The following is a 17,276-nucleotide window of genomic DNA, read 5'->3' on the forward strand; positions in this document are numbered from 1 at the left end:
GCATGTGCCACCGACGACTCGCGAGTCGTCGGCGGATGCCCCAAACCAACCGTTTGTGGGACAGGGGGACATGTCTCTCGGGACAGGGTGGATCCACCGAAGACTGGCGGAATTGAGCCGATTGCAGGGCGAAAATCAATGCTGCCGGTCCCGTTTGATGTCGGCAGCAGGGTCTGGTTGAACATGGAGAGAGTCAAGCCCAGCCTTACCAAGAAACTGGCACACCGGTGGCATGGACCCTTCCGGACCAAAAAGAAGATCGAAGACTATGCCTTCGAACTCGAGTTACCGGACCGCCGTGGATACCGATTCTACCCAGTCGTCCATACCTCCCGACTGAAGCTGGTTGATGAGTTTGGAGATCGACCGAAGACTCGTCTCGCGCCCGGACTCGTCGACGACACGCGACTAGACTTTGACGAAGAACTGCTCCCTGAAGACAGTTGGGAGCCAGATCACGTGGCAGGAGAGTATGAAGTTGAAGCCATCCTCGACGACCGTGTGCCGTTGTCCACGGGAACTGAAAGAGCAGTACGCGAGTTTAGAGTCAAATGGGTCGGCTACGATGAACCAACGTGGGAGCCAGCCGCTAGTCTTTCTTGCGGAGGGCTCTTCTATGATTACCTGCGGTGAAAACGAAGTGAACAGCGCCTGCAGATGGTTCAAGTCGCCGACGAAGACTAGGTGGCTATGAGTCACCACAATGATGACCTGTAATTGGGGCAACGCAGCCCAAGACCACAGACGAAAATAGCTACTGCGGCATTATCTTTTGCATTTAAAGAACAAAACGCTACCAAGACGGCCAGCTAACTCAACGGCAACTCAGAAGCGGGACTAGAAATGAAAACCAAATGGATAGAAGACGCTGCCGACGACTCGCTTGAACCCGACTTCAACTCAATCAGGATCGGAGGCAACAGCTGCCCGAGCCAAGACACCAAGCAAGCTCGAGTCATCGGAGTCACCAGCAGCATCCAGAGCTTGTCCTCCCGGAACAGACGCAGCATTTGGCGAAGACTCAGACGCAACAGGAACACGAGCATCACCAAACTCGGCCCCCATTCTGAGCTCAATTCACCCGGCTGCAGCGACGAACTTGGAACAACTCGACGACCAATATCGGTGCGCGAAGAACCAGCCAGGACAAAGAGCGGAGCCGACGGGTTGCATGGGACGAACGTGGTGTTGTAGGGGTGCTGCTCCGGCACATCGATCCAGCCGTTCCGCCAAGGCTCCGCAGCATCCAGGGCCGCGATCTCGCTCATCCAGTCGACAGTCTTGGTCTCCCAAGGCAAGTATTCCAGAGAATACCCGGGCATGGTCGGCTCGAGCATGAACTCGGGCTTCACCTCCGAGAAACCCAGATCTTGACTGCTGCTCCACTTCCAGATGTACGGGACCACCCTGGCGCGGAGACGGTCGCTGCGTTTGTTGCGCTCGACCATGTACCTCGACCAGGCAGCTTTCAAAGCATCCAAGTCCTTCCTCGTCCGAGTCTTCCGCGCGGCAGTCCAGTCCATCATGTCCAAGTCAGCGGCAACTGCGGAGAACGTAGTCTCCATTGCCTTCGGAAGGATCCAGTGATCACGCTCCTAAAGCGAGAAACCAAGGTCGACGTTGTCCGAGTCGCCGCTCCCACGAAAATTGCTCCAGTACCCCCATCACTCGAGTCATCGGCGAAGCCCGCTGGGACACCTTGGAGTCGGGATCAAACTCTGAGGTGTCAAAAAGACACGCTTGACACGGAAGTCGCCGGCGAAGCTTCTGCCACGGATGATCAGGGTTTTTGTAGTCCGCGAATGCCGCGATGCCTTCAGGACTGGAAATAATTCGGAGATCCCGGGGCACCGGTGCGGGCAACCGAGCATTCAGCATCTGGGTCCAGCACTTGAGAGCCCCAGGACGCGTAAAAGGCGGATCGATGTACGGCACAGCCCACTTGGCCACTTGCTTGGAAAATCGGACGAGGGGTAACTGGTCCCGCGCCGGCGACGGTACCACAGGAAGACGCCGGGGGCTGGAATCTGACCCAGGAGTGGACGACGAAGTGGCGACGACTCGGCTGCTTCCGGAAGACGCAGACTGGCGTGGAACGGAAGAACGACGGGGTTGTCGACGGTGACTCGTGTGAGTCTTCGGTGGAACAGGAGGTGTTTTCTTAGGCTCCACGCCAGCACCTGAGATAGCTCCCGACGACTCGGAACCTGGGAGCTCCAAGAGGGAAGAAGATTGAGGGACGCCCACCGATAACTCAATCACTGATCCAACGACCAAATTCTCCACCTCCGAACCAGCGTCTGGAAACCATTCGAGAGAAGTGCCAGAATCAACGTGAACTTGCTCGGAAGGAGGAGAAATAGTGCTCGACGAGACAGCATCTTCATCCGATGACTCCACCACACAAGAAGGCTTGCGGGAAGGAACAACGGGTGAGCTGTCCGACGAAGACTTGGCAGCGGCCCCGGAGAAGACGGCGCGAGCGGGCGGACCAGTAGATCGCTGAGAACGAGCCCATCGCCCCTTGGGTTTCCGCCTCGACTTGCCCTTGGACGACGAAGCCCCGGAAGCACTCGGGGCTTGCACTGCCAACGCGGACAGAGACTCCGCAGCCGCAGGAACACTTCCGGAAGACTCGACAACCTCCACCTCCATTTCCAAGTGCTCACCATCTTGAGAAGAAGTCCGAGAATCACCAGGAGCTGTCACCGAAGACTCACGGCTACCACCTCGACGAGAAAAAGACGTGCGAGAGCCACGGACAGCAGAAACGGAGTCTCCGGTGGGGCGGCGAGGTCTCTTGCCCGGGCGACTGGCGGACGGACTGCGACGGAGTGACGAGGAACGGACCCGCTTTTGCGACGCCGAACGAGAAACAGAGCTCGACCGACCACGAACATGATGAGAACCGGCTTCCCTTTGCGAGAAACGCTTGCGTGAGCGACCAATCTGCGCAGCGCGTAAAGCCCGGTCCGCTTCGATATCGGCAGCACGAGTTCCCGGCGTTGTCTTGTTCGCCTCAGCCGACCGCTCCTCCGACGACAACTCAACATGAGCGTCCGATTCCAGGAAAACAGCGTGGGCCAAGTCAACGGCAATGGCATCCTCGGTGCGAGACGGATCCGGATTAGCCAGCATGTCCTTGAGGACCCGCCGAGTCTCGTGGCTAATGTCCAGCAGGTCCCAGTTCAACTCGCCAGTCGACAAACCAGGAAAGCATGAGTCATCGCCAGAATCAGAACACAAGCCAGCACATCCAGCGACTCAACGACCAGTACGAACCTTCAGAGATCAGCACAAGGACGTCTGGATCCATGTCTTCAAACTTGCCATGCGCCCGAAGAGTCCTGTTGGCGCGCGTGAGCCGCTTCACCTGCTCTTGAAGGTCTTCATGTTGGCGCTGGAGGCGAGTCGACGACGAGTCATCGCCGGCATCCAAGCGAGCCAGAAGATCGTGAAGCCGCTTGCTCTGCGCAGTCGACGACGCCACGGCAGCCTTGAAAGCCGTCTGCTCGCGAGTGAGCTGGAGAGCCAGACGCTTGCACTCGTCGTCAGCAGCTCTAACGCGGTTCTCCAAGCGGGCGGCTGTCTCGGTGTGCGCATCCACGGCTCCACGAAGACTCTCCATCTCCTGGAGGTAGTGAGCCTCCTAGACCCGCAGACGCTTGACCTCCTTCTTGGAGTGCTCGAGTTCCGCGCGCGCTTGCTTGAGGAACACCATGGTGTTCTCGTGCTTGAACGACTCCTTCATCGCCGAGTTTTCGGCGGCAGCACGCGCAGCTTCAGGAGTGCAACTGGCCTCGCATCACGGCCAAGTCCAGGTTGATGTCATCGTGAACTCCCATGTTGGGCTGAGCCGCCGCCACCACGTCTTCCAGCGAGCGAGCAGCGGCCAAGCGAGAGCCCACGCGGCGGTCCCCACGAATATTGGGACCCTGGTGCAGGGTGACATTGAGACGACCGATGAGATCCAGCCGAGGACCCAACACCGCGATCCCGCGCTCCGACGCCTCAGCACTGGCTTCCATGACGATTTGCTCAAGGGCCTCACGCGACACCGTGATCAGCGAGTCGTCGGTGGTGGAACGACTGGCCTCAGCGCTCGAAGTAGAGCACCGAGCAGCTAGCTGTGACGACTGGATCGCAACCGAGTCGCCGGCAGCACTACCAACGGGCACATCAACCAGAGAAGTGTCCTGCAAGACAAGAAACAAAGGCAATAATCGTGAAGGTAAGCGAGAGCAGCTCAAGATCAAGGTGCCAGTCAACGAGACGTACCGAAGGAGCAGCAGGAGAGGTGGCCAGTGACGCGGACGACTCAGCGGAAGCCTCCAGCGAAGCTTGGCTCGGCGTATCGCCAACAGCGAGTGAGCTCAGCTCCGGATATGACAAGACAACCTGGGAAGCAGACGCACAAAGCCGCCAAGCATCAGCATCTCACGTGAAGCTGACAGAAAGTGAGAAGACGGCAGGAAACTCACCGTGACCGAACTGGCCGTCGACTCAGCAGCGCTCTCATCCTCAGACACCGCCGACTGCGAGGGAGCAGGAGCAGCAGGCGAACTACCAGCACCAAGCGAGCTTCCTCGACCTGGCGAAGACTGACCAAGATACCAAGATCCGGGTTAGAAGTGAAGACGGCGAGAGAACACGAAGAAGACGGCTTACGTGGAGCGAAGACCGAGACACACCGAGAGCCGTGAGGGCCGAGTTCACGGCGGACTGGGCAGCGCACGAAGAACCAACCATGGCACAGGAGCACCCCGACGCTCACCAGCACGCGGCTGGAGTCGCGGTGGGGGCAGTTGTGGTATCGGGAAATGAAGCCGAAGCCAAAACCCAAAGGCGGGACGAGGGACGAAGAAGATTCGAGGCGCCGGCGCTAACTGGCAAGTCACAACCCATCGCCAGTCATTGGACTAAACTCCCCGATCGCTGATTGGCCTAAATAGGTCGATGACGATGACTCGTCGACGGTCCCAAGTCAAGAGCGGGCGGTTGCAGCTTGCTAAGTACGGTGCGAACCTACTGGCAAGATCCAAACCTATGAGTCATCGGCGCCTGTCCCAAGTCGTCGGTGGCGTTTCAGCGGCCGTTTGAGTCGTCGGTAACGCCGCCACGTCGCATGAGAAAGCGCCGAAGAGTCGTGAGTTACAACTGGCGGTCCAAAACGGACGCGTTTATACTTGATATTGTATTGATCGATAGGAAACTTAAGAGAAGACAAGATAAGCCTTCGGGCAACAATAACAGAACAGCTTTTCCTCCCAACCACGCAAGGGCGACACCGGTGCCTGCAGTGAACGACCTGCAGCTCAAGGTAAACCTCGTAGATAGGATTATGACTGTCGGTGGGCACATCTACTAGTGTAGCGTGTGTTCATCCCTGGCAGGGCCAAGAGTTAGTGGCCGGTGTATTGGTAGCGACGAGTCGTCGCCAGGAACTGGAGGAGCGAGAACGCACTCCATTTATTTCTTCCCGCCGGAGTATAGCTCCGGCACCCTCGTATCACGCCGTAAAAGGCCGGGACCCTTCCTTCTGAGGGCCTGCGAGGTATATTTTGAGTGTGAGAGCGTGCTAGCCTTTGCTCGTGGCTAGTGACGCTGAGGCTTCCGTCGGTCGACTAGCGGAAGCTCGGTACACAGGGGAAACATCAACCCGATGCAAGGGAAAGTTCCTGGGCCTTCCGGTTCTAACCCTAACAAGCCCATTGAGTCTTCGGTGACTTGGTGGGTGTTGTTGGTGGGGAAAGTGTGCCTTATATAAATTAGCGCGTGTTCCTACACGACAAACAACTTCAGGTGGCAAATCTGGTCCGCCACGGTTAAACGTACCGACAGGGGTTGACACAAGGACACACGCCAATACAGGATCCCCCGATAGTAGTCCTGATCCCGTTCCAGTTCCGACTCATTCAGTGTGTTAGTGACTGGATCGTGGTGACAGACACCAAAGGTGCTCCGTATCTGGAATCCGTTCCACATCACAGCACTTGCACTATACACTGGACGGTAAAGGCGTTCACTCGCCTCGCCTCACTATTCCGAATCACGTTCACCTGGCATTGATACGAGGAATACCAACGCGTAGCAACGGACACTGAAAAGAGTGACTATACGCTTTGGCGCTACTATCGAGAGCAATGGCCCGCTTCTCTTCCTTGAATCGAGCAAGAAGCTGCGGCCTTTTCGTGAAGTGCGTGGTAATCACCTCAGCACCAGCCACTACTTGTTGTACATCCTCCAACTTTGACACATCTTGAAGAAGTAGGTTGATGGTGCACACGACTGGTGCTGCTGCTGTTGCTGCTCAACGTCGCGTGGAGGTGGATCAGAAACTCCACTTTGTCGTTGTTTTCTCAGTGCTGATTCCGCTGCTCGATCAATCATCAAGCGCCGTCTCTTGTTCTTTTCCACCAACGTGTACCACTACACTTTTCCAAGTGACGCTCAAGCTTCGGGTACTTGGGGTTCGCTATGACGGTGCCACACCGCTCACACGCCACATCACCATTATCCCTGTCATTAAAAAGATCCCAGACTTCACTTCGAGGACGGTCTCCGGGGCGTGGCATTGCTGCTCCATTGAAATGATGGATTAGAGTACCCCATCGCCAGCAATCCCACCGCCGCTGGCTCACATTCCGGTCTTCAGTAGCTGTAGCGCGCACTCCACGCGGTTGAATTTGTAGCTGCTTGCGCTGGGAGAGTTTAAGTTGGAGTGCGCGCGGGTTGAGGAGTGAATGTCCCGAATCGTACTTAGTAGTCGGATTCCGTACTTAAGACGAATAGCCGAGTGTTCGCCGGCACAAACTAGATACAACCGGTTATATCTAGGTTTGAAACTACCGGCGAAAACTACACCTTTTCTCAAGCAAACTGATCATTTTTTCAAGCAAAGCGGTTGATTGAGGTGTTCCTAAAAAAAACTAAAATAAGGTTTTTCACGCAAAGTGGTTTGGTGCCGTATTTTTCCCAACCAAAGTGGTTCGGTGGCGGGAAAGAAAACCAACCACTGGGTGCTTGCATTGCTGTTCAACGCCACCGCGCCGTTGCCTTCATTCGTGAATTCACCACTCCGTCCGAAACCCTTCACCAAGACAATGGCCCCGCAGTCCTCACCCTCGACCCCTCAGACGCCCCCTCCGATCTCACGCGAGGTCAAGCCGTTCGAGCGCGCCATCGCCAAGAAGCGCGTTCTTGACGCATACCTGGCGGGCCAAGACTGGCTCGGCGTCGCTGCCAGTAATGCCGTGTCTGTCAGTACTGCCAGTCGCATTACTGCGAAGGGTAGTATTAAGCAGCAGCCCCTCGGCGGAGTGCGGAGCGTGTGCATCAAGATGACGGTCGAGGTCATGTCCAAGCTCGAGGAGTACCTGGACGAGCAGGCGGACATGACCATGGCCGGCATGAAGGAGCGGTTGCTCAGCGACGTGTAGGCCGAGGTGAGCATATTCTCCATCCACCGCGCTCTCCATGGGATGATGTACACGGTGAAGGGACTCCGGATCGAGAAGGCCACCATGAACAACGATGTGAACAAGACGAAGCGCAAGGAGTTCGCCATCGCGCTGAACAATCACGTGTCCGCGGGCGGCATGATTGTTTATCACGATGAAACAAATTTTAACATCTACCTAGCGCAACCAGGGCTGGGCGCGCACAGGCGAGCGCGCGGTGGTAACGCTGCCGCCATCCAAGGGCAAGAATCGGCACGTGCAGTGGGGCGTGGCGCCCGGCAACGGACTCGCGCTGCTTCGCACGCACGAAAGCTCCATCCGCATGAAGGGGAACGCGCGTTTCGTTGCGGACCTGTTTGTCGCTGCCCTCAACTCGGACGAGTACAAGGAGTGCTGGGTGGGCAAGAAGATCGTCGTGGTTACCGACAATGCCCCCGCCCACAGCCAGGTGGAGACACTGGCACGTGAGTAGCTTGTAGCTGATGGAATCGTCAACAGCAACAAGCTGGTCATCCTGCGTCTTACGCCGTACAGCCCGATGTGCAATGCCATCGAGGGCTGCTTCAATGCACTGAAGGCGAGCCTGAAATAGCATCTTGCAGTCAAGCGGCACGAGCTGCTCTTGCGAGGCGAGTACGACTCGCTGGCTTCCCACAGAATGGCACCCATGAAGGAGGCCGTGGAACTGAGTAAGATGATCTTGACTCAGCGCTTGGTCTGGCGCATGGAGCGACACTGCTTTAGAAGCATTTTCCTAGCCGATCGCAGCGGGGACATGGAGCTCTGTAAGTAGCTTAAGTACGAACCACTTTGCTTGGTAAAAATATATCAGAAAACCACTTAGCCTGGCAATTGACCATTTTACTTGAAAAAAAAAACGATCAGTTTGCTTGAGAAAAGGTGTAAACACACACTAGTAGGAACACTGCCTCTCTGTGGCAGTAACTAATAGCGACGGCTTTTCACACATCGCAGACCAGCCTTACCGCATTGCCACCACCATTCCTGCCTCCGTTTTACAGCAATCCACTCCTTGTTGCCTCTAATCCGCACAATTTACCTCTAATCCGCACATGATTAGACCAGAGCCCGTCGAGGAGGTCGGTCAGTTGGCAATTCCCCCAAGACCAGCAGCATTACCAGGCCTCTCAAAATTAGGCAGTATGTGAAGGGAAAGTGCAAAATTCCTAATCCTATTTTTTCAAAATACCTAATTGCGGATATGCCTGAAACCACCCTAGCTCGCAGTCTATCCGCGTCGCTGCCTGTGCATTCACCTTTCGGCGCTCTCCACCTCCTAGCACGAATGGGGAAGACAAAAGGATCAAGGCGAGGGTCTAAGAAGGGTGCTCGTGGAGACCAACAGACCGCACCACAGCCTAAAGTCACTGGTGCAAACCGCTGTGTCAACACTGCCCTTGTGCAAACTAAAATCACCCCTCTTCAGCAGCGACAAAAATGACTCGAGATTGACCAGGAAACTATTGATCGCGTGCCAGAAACACCAAAAGATGTGATGAATTGCAACGATCTCCAGTTTCGCAATCTCATTGAGACGCACAAGGCTCGGTTGACCGCTGCGTATGGTCCGACAGCAAGTCATGACATTTGGAAGCAGACATGATATGATCGAGCGATACAAGGTCGACACTTCTTTTCATCACCGCGTTGACAGTATTGATCGATCTTCGTTTCTTGATGCGTGGTCTGATGTGGACTGCGAGGGCAATTACACGTTACTGTTCGCATTCGTCGCTGGAGTGGCGGCGATATCGCCCGGCACTCACTCAGTTGAGAGTGAGTTCAGCGTCTTGAAGCAAGTCAAGAACCCGCAGAGAACAGCTCTAACCAACTATGCAATGGAAGGCCAACTCCAGTCGCTGCAGTACTTCTTTTGCTCGATCTAGCTGGACGCGTCGCTAGGAAGGAGTCCATGTAGCTAAGACAATTCACTTGAATCAAGTATACCACCTGCATGCCTAACTTGGATTTTGAGCCGTTTGTATCGAACTACTTAAGAACTACATATTCAGAATTTTTCCCAAAATGCCTAATCGAGGTCAAATTAGGTAGGTAGGTAGGTAGGTATTTCTGCCTAATTTGGAGAGGCGCAGCAGGAGATCGAGCGGCTGGAGAGCCAGGTGGCCGTGCTCAAGACGCGCTCGCTGCCGCCCGAGGAGGCGGCCAAGGCCGACCCGGTGCTGCAGCGCCGCGAGGCCGAGAACGCGGCGCTCACGAGCGTCTTGCGCCACCAGCAGCTGCACGTGGCCAACGCGCAGTCGCTGCTGTCGCGCTGCCTCGGGGACCAGCACACGCACCCGCTGTACACGCGCATCCGGCTGTCCAAGGACTGGCCGGAGCGCCGCGCCACGCTGCGCAGCGTCCGCGCCGAGAAGCTGCGCAACGCCTACGAGTACATCGCGGCGCGCAGCAGCCACGCGCAGCCGGAGAAGATGCAGCTCTCGGACGAGCGCTTCGAGTCGGCGCAGGGCGACCTGTGCTGCGTGCGCTTCGAGACGGTGCACTTCCGGGGCGTCGAGTCGCTCGAGCAGGTCTACAACGCGCTCGTCTTCTACCTGACCAACATGGAGATCAGCATCTCGGAGCGGCTGGGCCACATCACGGTGAGAGACGACTACGACTCGATCGAGGGCACGGCGTACAACTCGAGGATCGCGTCCACGGAGGACTGCGGCGTCACGACCGAGATGAACGCCGTGTCCTTCCCGCAGCTCTTCGCCAAGGACGAGCTGGGCGCGGGCGTCGGGCCCTGCGCGGTCATGGCCAGCGACTGCGTGGACGAGGACGAGCTGTACCCGTACAACCCGAGAGAGCGCGTGAGGAAAGACGTGTCGGGAGCGGTGGTGCTCACGGTGAGCAGGAGGAAGGTGAGGCACAAGGGGAGGAGGCAGATTGGCACGGACACCGTTGCGGGCGAGGAGGAGACGGAGCTCGTGGTCACGATGCGACGTGCGGCATTCGTGAAGCTGCATCGACCACAGTTCCCCGTGTCGCCCTTTGCGCTGCAGGAGCTGCACGAGGGTATTGCACGGTGGGGCGACGTCATGCTCAAGACCGTGCGTAGTGTGGTCTATACGACTCCGTAGTAGCGTCGGTGCGCTGGTAGCAAATAGGTGCGAGGAACCGTGTAAGATTGGATTAACCTTTATTGGCTCGTTGCTGAGTTTGCTTGGTTGCAGTGTTTCTAGTCGCGTAGGTGTCGGTGCAGAGCCTAACCAAAGCGTCGATCGGGCGGGGTAATATACACGCATGTTTGTATGAATGCCCGCATTGACGATCTTCCTCGTCTCAGCCGAACGTTTTCGAATGCAGGACCGTGGCTTAGTTGGTCCCACCGGCATCACCAGCTTGGATTGCTGGTAAGGTAGCGAGTTGAATAGTCCGACAATCGACAGCGCCGCAACCGCTTTTAACCAGGGTTTAAGCTACAATGACGCGCGCGTTCGTCAAGGTCTAGCTTGTGCGTGTAGTACTTGAAGTCGGATCACTCGGACGAAGATACCAACTGCTGCTGGGGCTCACATTTCATTTTACAGAGAGTGGAAGTCCAGCGACTGACGGCCGAGCTGGCGGTGCTCACTACTCTGATATTATCTCGCGACGAAGCAGAGCTGGCAGAGCTGATGCTGCAACGTACTGTGCTGTTTGCAATCGCGAGAAGTCAACAATTCCGAGTGGCAAAGGTGCAGTCAGTCTTGGCGCAGTACATGGTGCGTGCGTCACCCTCTTCGTCATGTAAGGTTTTAAGAGGCACAATGTGGCCTAACTATTGATATGTGGCTGCGCGTATCAGAGCGAACAGGACTGGAATCCCCTGTACACGAGTATTTGTCTCGGCCAGGCGTGGGCTGAACGACGCGCTACACTTTTGGAAATCCGACCGCAGAAGCTGGAGAATGCCTACAAGTACGTCACGGCCGCTTGTCCGTTGGAGGATTCAATGATGCCGCAGCACTCTGATGAACGCTTTGAGACCTTAGAGGGGGATGCGTGCTGTTCTCACGTGGAGGTGGTTCATTTCGCTGGTCGCTCTATCCAGCAAGTGTTTAATGCGCTCAAGTTCTACCTTGACAATGCGGAGATTATTGTGTCCGAGCGACTCGGTCACATCACAGTGCGCGAAGACTATGACGAGATCGAAAACGTCGCTTACAACATTCAAATATTATCAAGGAATAGCCACGGCATTCGTGTCGAGAACAATGTCGTAGGCTTCGCGAGTATGTGTGATGGGACAAGCAACGGATATATCCCGGAGCCCCGCGCTGTCATCGCCATCGACTCAGTAGATCAGGACGCGCTGCACCCATATGTTACGAGTGAACGTGTTCGAAGAGAGATGTCGGTTGCTATCTTGCTGACAGCGAGAGATCTAACATTCAAGCCGGATACCAGCTATTCAAGAGCGCCGAGATGCAGTAACGGGGCCAAATTGGTAGTAACTATGCGCCGGGTTATGTTTTTGAAGCTGCATCGACCAGAGTTTCCTTTGTCCAACGTTGCTCTACTGGAATTGCAGTCGGAGCTTGCGCAGTGGAGCGACTTAATGATGAAGACAATGCGTGATGTGCTGAGCACGCCTCCTTCGTAACCTCAGCGCTTGCAAAAGGGCTACCCACCCATTCAGAGAATCAATTTTTCGAGAACACCAAGATATGATACTATTTGGCTTCAAAACGTTGGATGAACTTGAATATGATTGACTTGTGAGATCGCAAGAGTGGGGAGTCACGTTTGTGGGATGGGTCCATGTGGCGAAATGCAAGAACGTCGAACCACGTATCCGTTTTAGCGCACTTGATGCTATGCTGGCAGGGTCGATGATTTCCCACTGCTGATTCGGGTTGTTTGCCGAGCAGCCGTACAACTGCACTTTGTTTTCTGCGAAGGATCCTGGCCGAGGCAGAAACCCATGTGTGCAGTGTGCTGGTCGCGTTGTCGAACTTCCACCTCTGGCTCGCCTCATCGCTCATACAGCGGTACAGGTGCGCATCACCACCGTCCAGGACTGGCACGCATCCAGGCAGTAGTCGCTGCTCTTGGGGCGCACCTGCTGCGTTTTTGAGTCAAGAACGCACCCAGTCACTGGATCTGTCCGACATGTGCGCAGCTTGCCACCGTTCTCCGAGAGTATCAACTTCGTACGGCTATTGCGAATAGCGCGCGGGTCCTTCCAGTCGAATTTAAGATAGAGAAGGAGTTGTCGATATCACCTTCTCATGTTGTTGGACCATGGCCGCCGTGAGTGGTGTCTTGAACGCGTCTGTCATCGCTTTCGCAATTTCAACGAAAAGCAATCCGTCTAATCTCAGTTGAACCAAGCATGTTTCCATCTGCGGCATCCAGTCAACTCGGGCTTGATTCCACGCTCCTTTCGCCACTGACGTATGCGCTCCGCGACAGCTATCTGTGAACGCGGCTTTTTACCGAGGTCTATTGCACGTCTCGTGAAGAGATGGATTATCCGCGGAGAATTTCGCCCCTCCACAGCTTTACAGAGCTCGTTAAGGAGCGCGAGCTCGCCCATATCCCACCGCCAGGTCGACATGATGCACCAGTACCCCTTTTTCATGAACCGGTGCCCCTTTTGCATGAACGGGTACAGTAGATCGATGCTGCCTCAAGTTATGCGAGCGAGGTGCATTCGATCACATGCTGGCTTGCGACGTGAGAAAGTAGGCATCACACAGTTTGCTCAAACGACGACGCAACGCATAGCATCTCATTGTCGCCTGTGCTATTGATATGAGATCCCCTTTCACAGCTCCCAAGTTTGCAGTGGACTCATGAGCCTCCAGAACGAGTGAATGGAAAGCGGTCCAACATGCTGTGTTACGCTCAATCTGCCCATACGCGCACTTCATGTTATCCCACAAGTCGCAGTACAAGACGGCAACTGACGAGTGTTGTTCGGTATCTTTTCTTAGTAGCTTTCGCGCGGAGTCCATTGACTGTTCAAACATAACGTTAGCCACGTGGTCATATTGGATCTTCGCATCAGTCCGTGTATTTGTCCATCTCTCCAGCATGTCAACGACAGTCGAAATTTTCAATCTGTCCTTTGGGTTCTTCGAGCACATCCGTGCGACCAACTCCCACTGGTCGTCCTCGCACTTCGGTCGAGATGGCATCCTGCCACGAATAGCGTGATATCGCACAGCGACATTATCGACGAGACCTTCCCGCGGCAGGCATCTGGAAAATGGTTTTCCCGTCTGTAGTGCCGCAACAACTCGCAACGCTTCCACGATACACATACCCAAAGAGTACACATCGGACTCGATCGTCGGCTTAGCTCCCATCAAGCACTCCGGAGCCACCCAGTGCCACGCCCCTGAAATCGGGGAAGTCGTCTCGCTGTCTGCTGCAGAACTCAGACCGAAATCGATCACCTTAGCTTTTAGGTCACGTCCGATGACGATGTTGTTGCCTTTTAGGTCACCATGGACAAAACCGCGCGCATGAAGGTATTGCACGCCTAGAGCAGCCTCGAACAGTTTCGTCCACAGCTCATCGGGGTGCTTTCGCAAATACTCGACAAGCGTGCCGTGAGTGGCGTACTCGCACACGAAAAACGGCCTCCCGATGTGGCAGGCCCCAAAGAGCCGAACCACGTGAGGGTGGCTAAACCCAAACCAAGTGTCAGCTTCACGGCGGAACATTGCTCTAGCCTCTGTTCGCTTTGGATCAAATGATGCTGACAATAAGCTGTCGTAGAAGCTGGTATCATCCGCACTTCCAACTACCTTCACTATCACGTCCGAATCTAACCATTTCGCTTGCCACACGCTTCCAAAACCACCATCAGCTATATGTTTTCCTTGGACCAACTCGTACCACGGGATAAACCACTCCGGAGTGAGATGAGCTATATTGCCTTCTCCTTCAATCTTCAGCCTATTATCAATCTCCTCATACGCCCTTTTAATTGTCTCCGATTGTTCTTCCGTGTACTTGCCTGGAGCTGTTTCCATCTCTGTTCTCAACGTCTGCAAAAAGGCAGTTTTCTCTTCCACAGACGTCAACTGCTGCAATAGGAGGGCAATATCCGCTATACCTGACACAAAAGCCGAGGCCTGTTCACGGCGTTGCACAAGCCACGACACCTCCATATCTTCCGATATAGACTCCCCGAGAGCTTTCAGGAGAGCATTAACGCGCCAACGGAAGGAGTACATACTGGTCATCGTGGCTCGTGTCGAAGTCAGCCGCAAGGCGCGAGTTTCCTCTGGCGTCATCGTGATTGTCTGGTAGACATCAGCGAAGAGAGAATCAAATTGGCTGCGCAAGCGTTCGTTTTGCTTTGATCCCCGAAAGCAATCGCGCATATGTTTGAGTTTGTCGAATAACCAGAGGTGTTCAACATTATTGCCCTCGTTCACACACTCTTGCAACGTTAGCCACCGCTCAGTCATTTCACAAGACTCGTAGTCTTCGAAAGAGTGTTGAGGCTCCAGCTCTGGCTGGCAGACATCGGCACTCTCTTCAATGGACAAACGTTCCAACTCGGAGACAATGGACGACAAACTGGGCCGATTGTATGGATCTTGGCAGCACATCCGCCACACCAATTCACGACTCTGTCGAACAAAATACGGTTTATTTCTTTGAATGAATTGATCGCTATCAGGGCTGGGTTGCAAGTAGTCAAATTGGTCGTAGGGAACCCTCTTGTGGGGACCTGCGTTCCATTTTAGTTTGTATTTCCTTGCATATTCTTCATTTTTTTCGCTCCATGGCTTCTTCCGGCTTTCAGCTTCGAGAATACACATTCCAAGTGAATATACATCAGACTCACGCGAAAGTGGGTTCCGTTCCACCACCTCAGGAGCTTGCCACCGTGTCGATCTAATCACATATTCCGCTGTACTCACCTTCTTCGTAGCTCCCGCCAGGCCGAAATTTGACAACTTCGCCAACCCATCACTACCAATCAAGATGTTACTGCAACGAAGATCGCCGTGAACAATCCCACGCTCGTGCAGATACTCGAGTCCCAACGCCGCCCCGTGCAGATATTTCCACAGCAGTGGCGGCTTTACATCACTTGACGGAGACGACGATTTGACATACTGAAGTAACGAGCCTTGACTAGCAAATTCACACACAAAGAAGTTCACAGCAGGCCCAGCCTGGCACACGCCATACAGCTTCTGTACGTTGGGATGGCGCAGCTGGTGCCATGCGTGTACCTGCTGTGCCAAAGTGAAATGCGAAGCGTCAGGAATAAATAGCTTTACGACGACATCAGCATCCAGCCACTTCGCTTGAAAATCACCACCGATAGTTCCCTGTTGGGAGAATTCGCCCAACTCCACTTCGATTGGGGAAATGAAGCTACTGCCTGATCGGTCAGAAGGATTGTGACTATCGACCTTCCCAGTATCGTCGGTAGATGTTTGACTTTCAGGTAAAATAAATGGCATAAGTAGACGGGTAATGTCATAGTAACCGTGATCATTGGCTAGGCGAGTAGCTGTCTGCCCGTCGTTGGCCTTCGCGTTGACATCAGCGCCACAGTCGTTCACCAGATACCGCACGACGTCAAGGCGACCGTTTTCGACGGCCTCCATCAGCGCTGTGTCTCCATTGTTGTTCTTCGCGTTGACATCCGCACCACAGTCGTTCACAAGGAACCGGACGACGTCAACGTGACCTCCGTCAGCGGCCTTCATCAGCGCTGTGCCTCCATTGTTGTTCTTCGCGTTGACATCCGCGCCACAGTCGTCCACAAGGAACCGGACGACGTCAAGGTGACCTCCGTCAGCGGCCTTCATCAGCACTGTGTCTCCATTATTGTTCTTCGCGTTGACATCCGCGCCACAGTCGTCCACAAGGAACCGGACGACGTCAAGGTGACCTCCGTCAGCGGCCGACATCAGCGCTGTGTCTCCATTATTGTTCGTCGCGTTGACATCCGCGCCAAAGTCGTTCACCAGACACCGCGCGACGTCAAGGTGACCTTCGTAAGCGGCCTTCATCAGCGCTGTGTATCCATAATTGTTCGTCGCGTTGAAATCCGCGCCAAAGTCGTCCACAAGGAACCGGACGACGTCAAGGTGACCTCCGTCAGCGGCCTTCATCAGCACTGTGTCTCCATTATTGTTCTTCGCGTTGACATCCGCGCCACAGTCATCCACAAGGAACCGGACGACGTCAAGGTGACCTCCGTAAGCGGCCTTCATCAGCGCTGTGTCTCCAATATTGTTTGTTGCGTTGGCATCCGTGCCACAGTCGTCCACAAGGAACCGCATGACGTCAAGGTGACCTCCGTCAGCGGCCTTCATCAGCACTGTGTCTCCATTATTGTTCTTCGCGTTGACATCCGCGCCAAAGTCGTTCACCAGACACCGCGCGGCGTCAAGGTGACCTTCGTAAGCGGCCTTCATCAGCGCTGTGTATCCATAATTGTTCTTCGCGTTGACATCCGCGCCACAGTCGTCCACAAGGAACCGGATGACGTCAAGGTGACCTCCGTCAGCGGCCGACATCAGCGCTGTGTCTCCATTATTGTTCGTCGCGTTGACATCCGCGCCAAAGTCGTTCACCAGACACCGCGCGACGTCAAGGTGACCTTCGTAAGCGGCCTTCATCAGCGCTGTGTATCCATAATTGTTCGTCGCGTTGACATCCGCGCTACAGTCGTTCACCAGATACCGCGCGACGTCAAGGTGACCTTCGTAAGCGGCCTCCAGCAGCGCTGTGTATCCATAATTGTTCGTTGCGTTGACATCCGCGCCAAAGTCGTCCACAAGGAACCGGACGACGTCAAGGTGACCTCCGTCAGCGGCCTTC

The 17,276-nt window shown here is 55.0% G+C and overlaps 5 protein-coding genes across 5 annotated transcripts; 2 read left to right on the forward strand and 3 right to left on the reverse strand.

The window, feature by feature from the left end:
• Window positions 1-809: 809 nt before the first annotated feature.
• On the reverse strand, window positions 810-1,565 carry IUM83_06551 (uncharacterized protein; the record flags this gene model as incomplete). The annotated part of the gene is made up of 1 exon (XM_067930772.1): window positions 810-1,565. One exon carries the CDS (start codon window positions 1,563-1,565, stop codon window positions 810-812), a length of 756 nt encoding a protein of 251 aa, XP_067789813.1.
• Window positions 1,566-3,235: 1,670 nt separating this feature from the next.
• On the reverse strand, window positions 3,236-3,628 carry IUM83_06552 (uncharacterized protein; the record flags this gene model as incomplete). Its single annotated transcript, XM_067930773.1, has 1 exon — window positions 3,236-3,628. One exon carries the CDS (start codon window positions 3,626-3,628, stop codon window positions 3,236-3,238), a length of 393 nt encoding a protein of 130 aa, XP_067789726.1.
• Window positions 3,629-3,782: 154 nt separating this feature from the next.
• On the reverse strand, window positions 3,783-4,749 carry IUM83_06553 (uncharacterized protein; the record flags this gene model as incomplete). The annotated part of the gene is made up of 4 exons (XM_067930774.1): window positions 3,783-4,196; window positions 4,279-4,398; window positions 4,482-4,601; window positions 4,669-4,749. 4 exons carry the CDS (start codon window positions 4,747-4,749, stop codon window positions 3,783-3,785), a joined length of 735 nt encoding a protein of 244 aa, XP_067789722.1.
• A 2,354-nt stretch (window positions 4,750-7,103) lies between these two features.
• Window positions 7,104-7,439, forward strand: IUM83_06554 (Transposase; the record flags this gene model as incomplete). Its single annotated transcript, XM_067930775.1, has 1 exon — window positions 7,104-7,439. The coding sequence occupies one exon, from the start codon at window positions 7,104-7,106 to the stop codon at window positions 7,437-7,439; it is 336 nt and encodes a 111-aa protein (XP_067789727.1).
• Window positions 7,440-7,481: 42 nt separating this feature from the next.
• On the forward strand, window positions 7,482-7,932 carry IUM83_06555 (Transposase; the record flags this gene model as incomplete). Its single annotated transcript, XM_067930776.1, has 2 exons — window positions 7,482-7,583; window positions 7,642-7,932. 2 exons carry the CDS (start codon window positions 7,482-7,484, stop codon window positions 7,930-7,932), a joined length of 393 nt encoding a protein of 130 aa, XP_067789833.1.
• Window positions 7,933-17,276: the final 9,344 nt, after the last annotated feature.

This window comes from Phytophthora cinnamomi (assembly GCF_018691715.1).
Source record: "Phytophthora cinnamomi strain GKB4 chromosome Unknown Contig50, whole genome shotgun sequence".
In the NCBI taxonomy this organism is placed as follows: Eukaryota; Oomycota; class Peronosporomycetes; order Peronosporales; family Peronosporaceae; genus Phytophthora; species Phytophthora cinnamomi.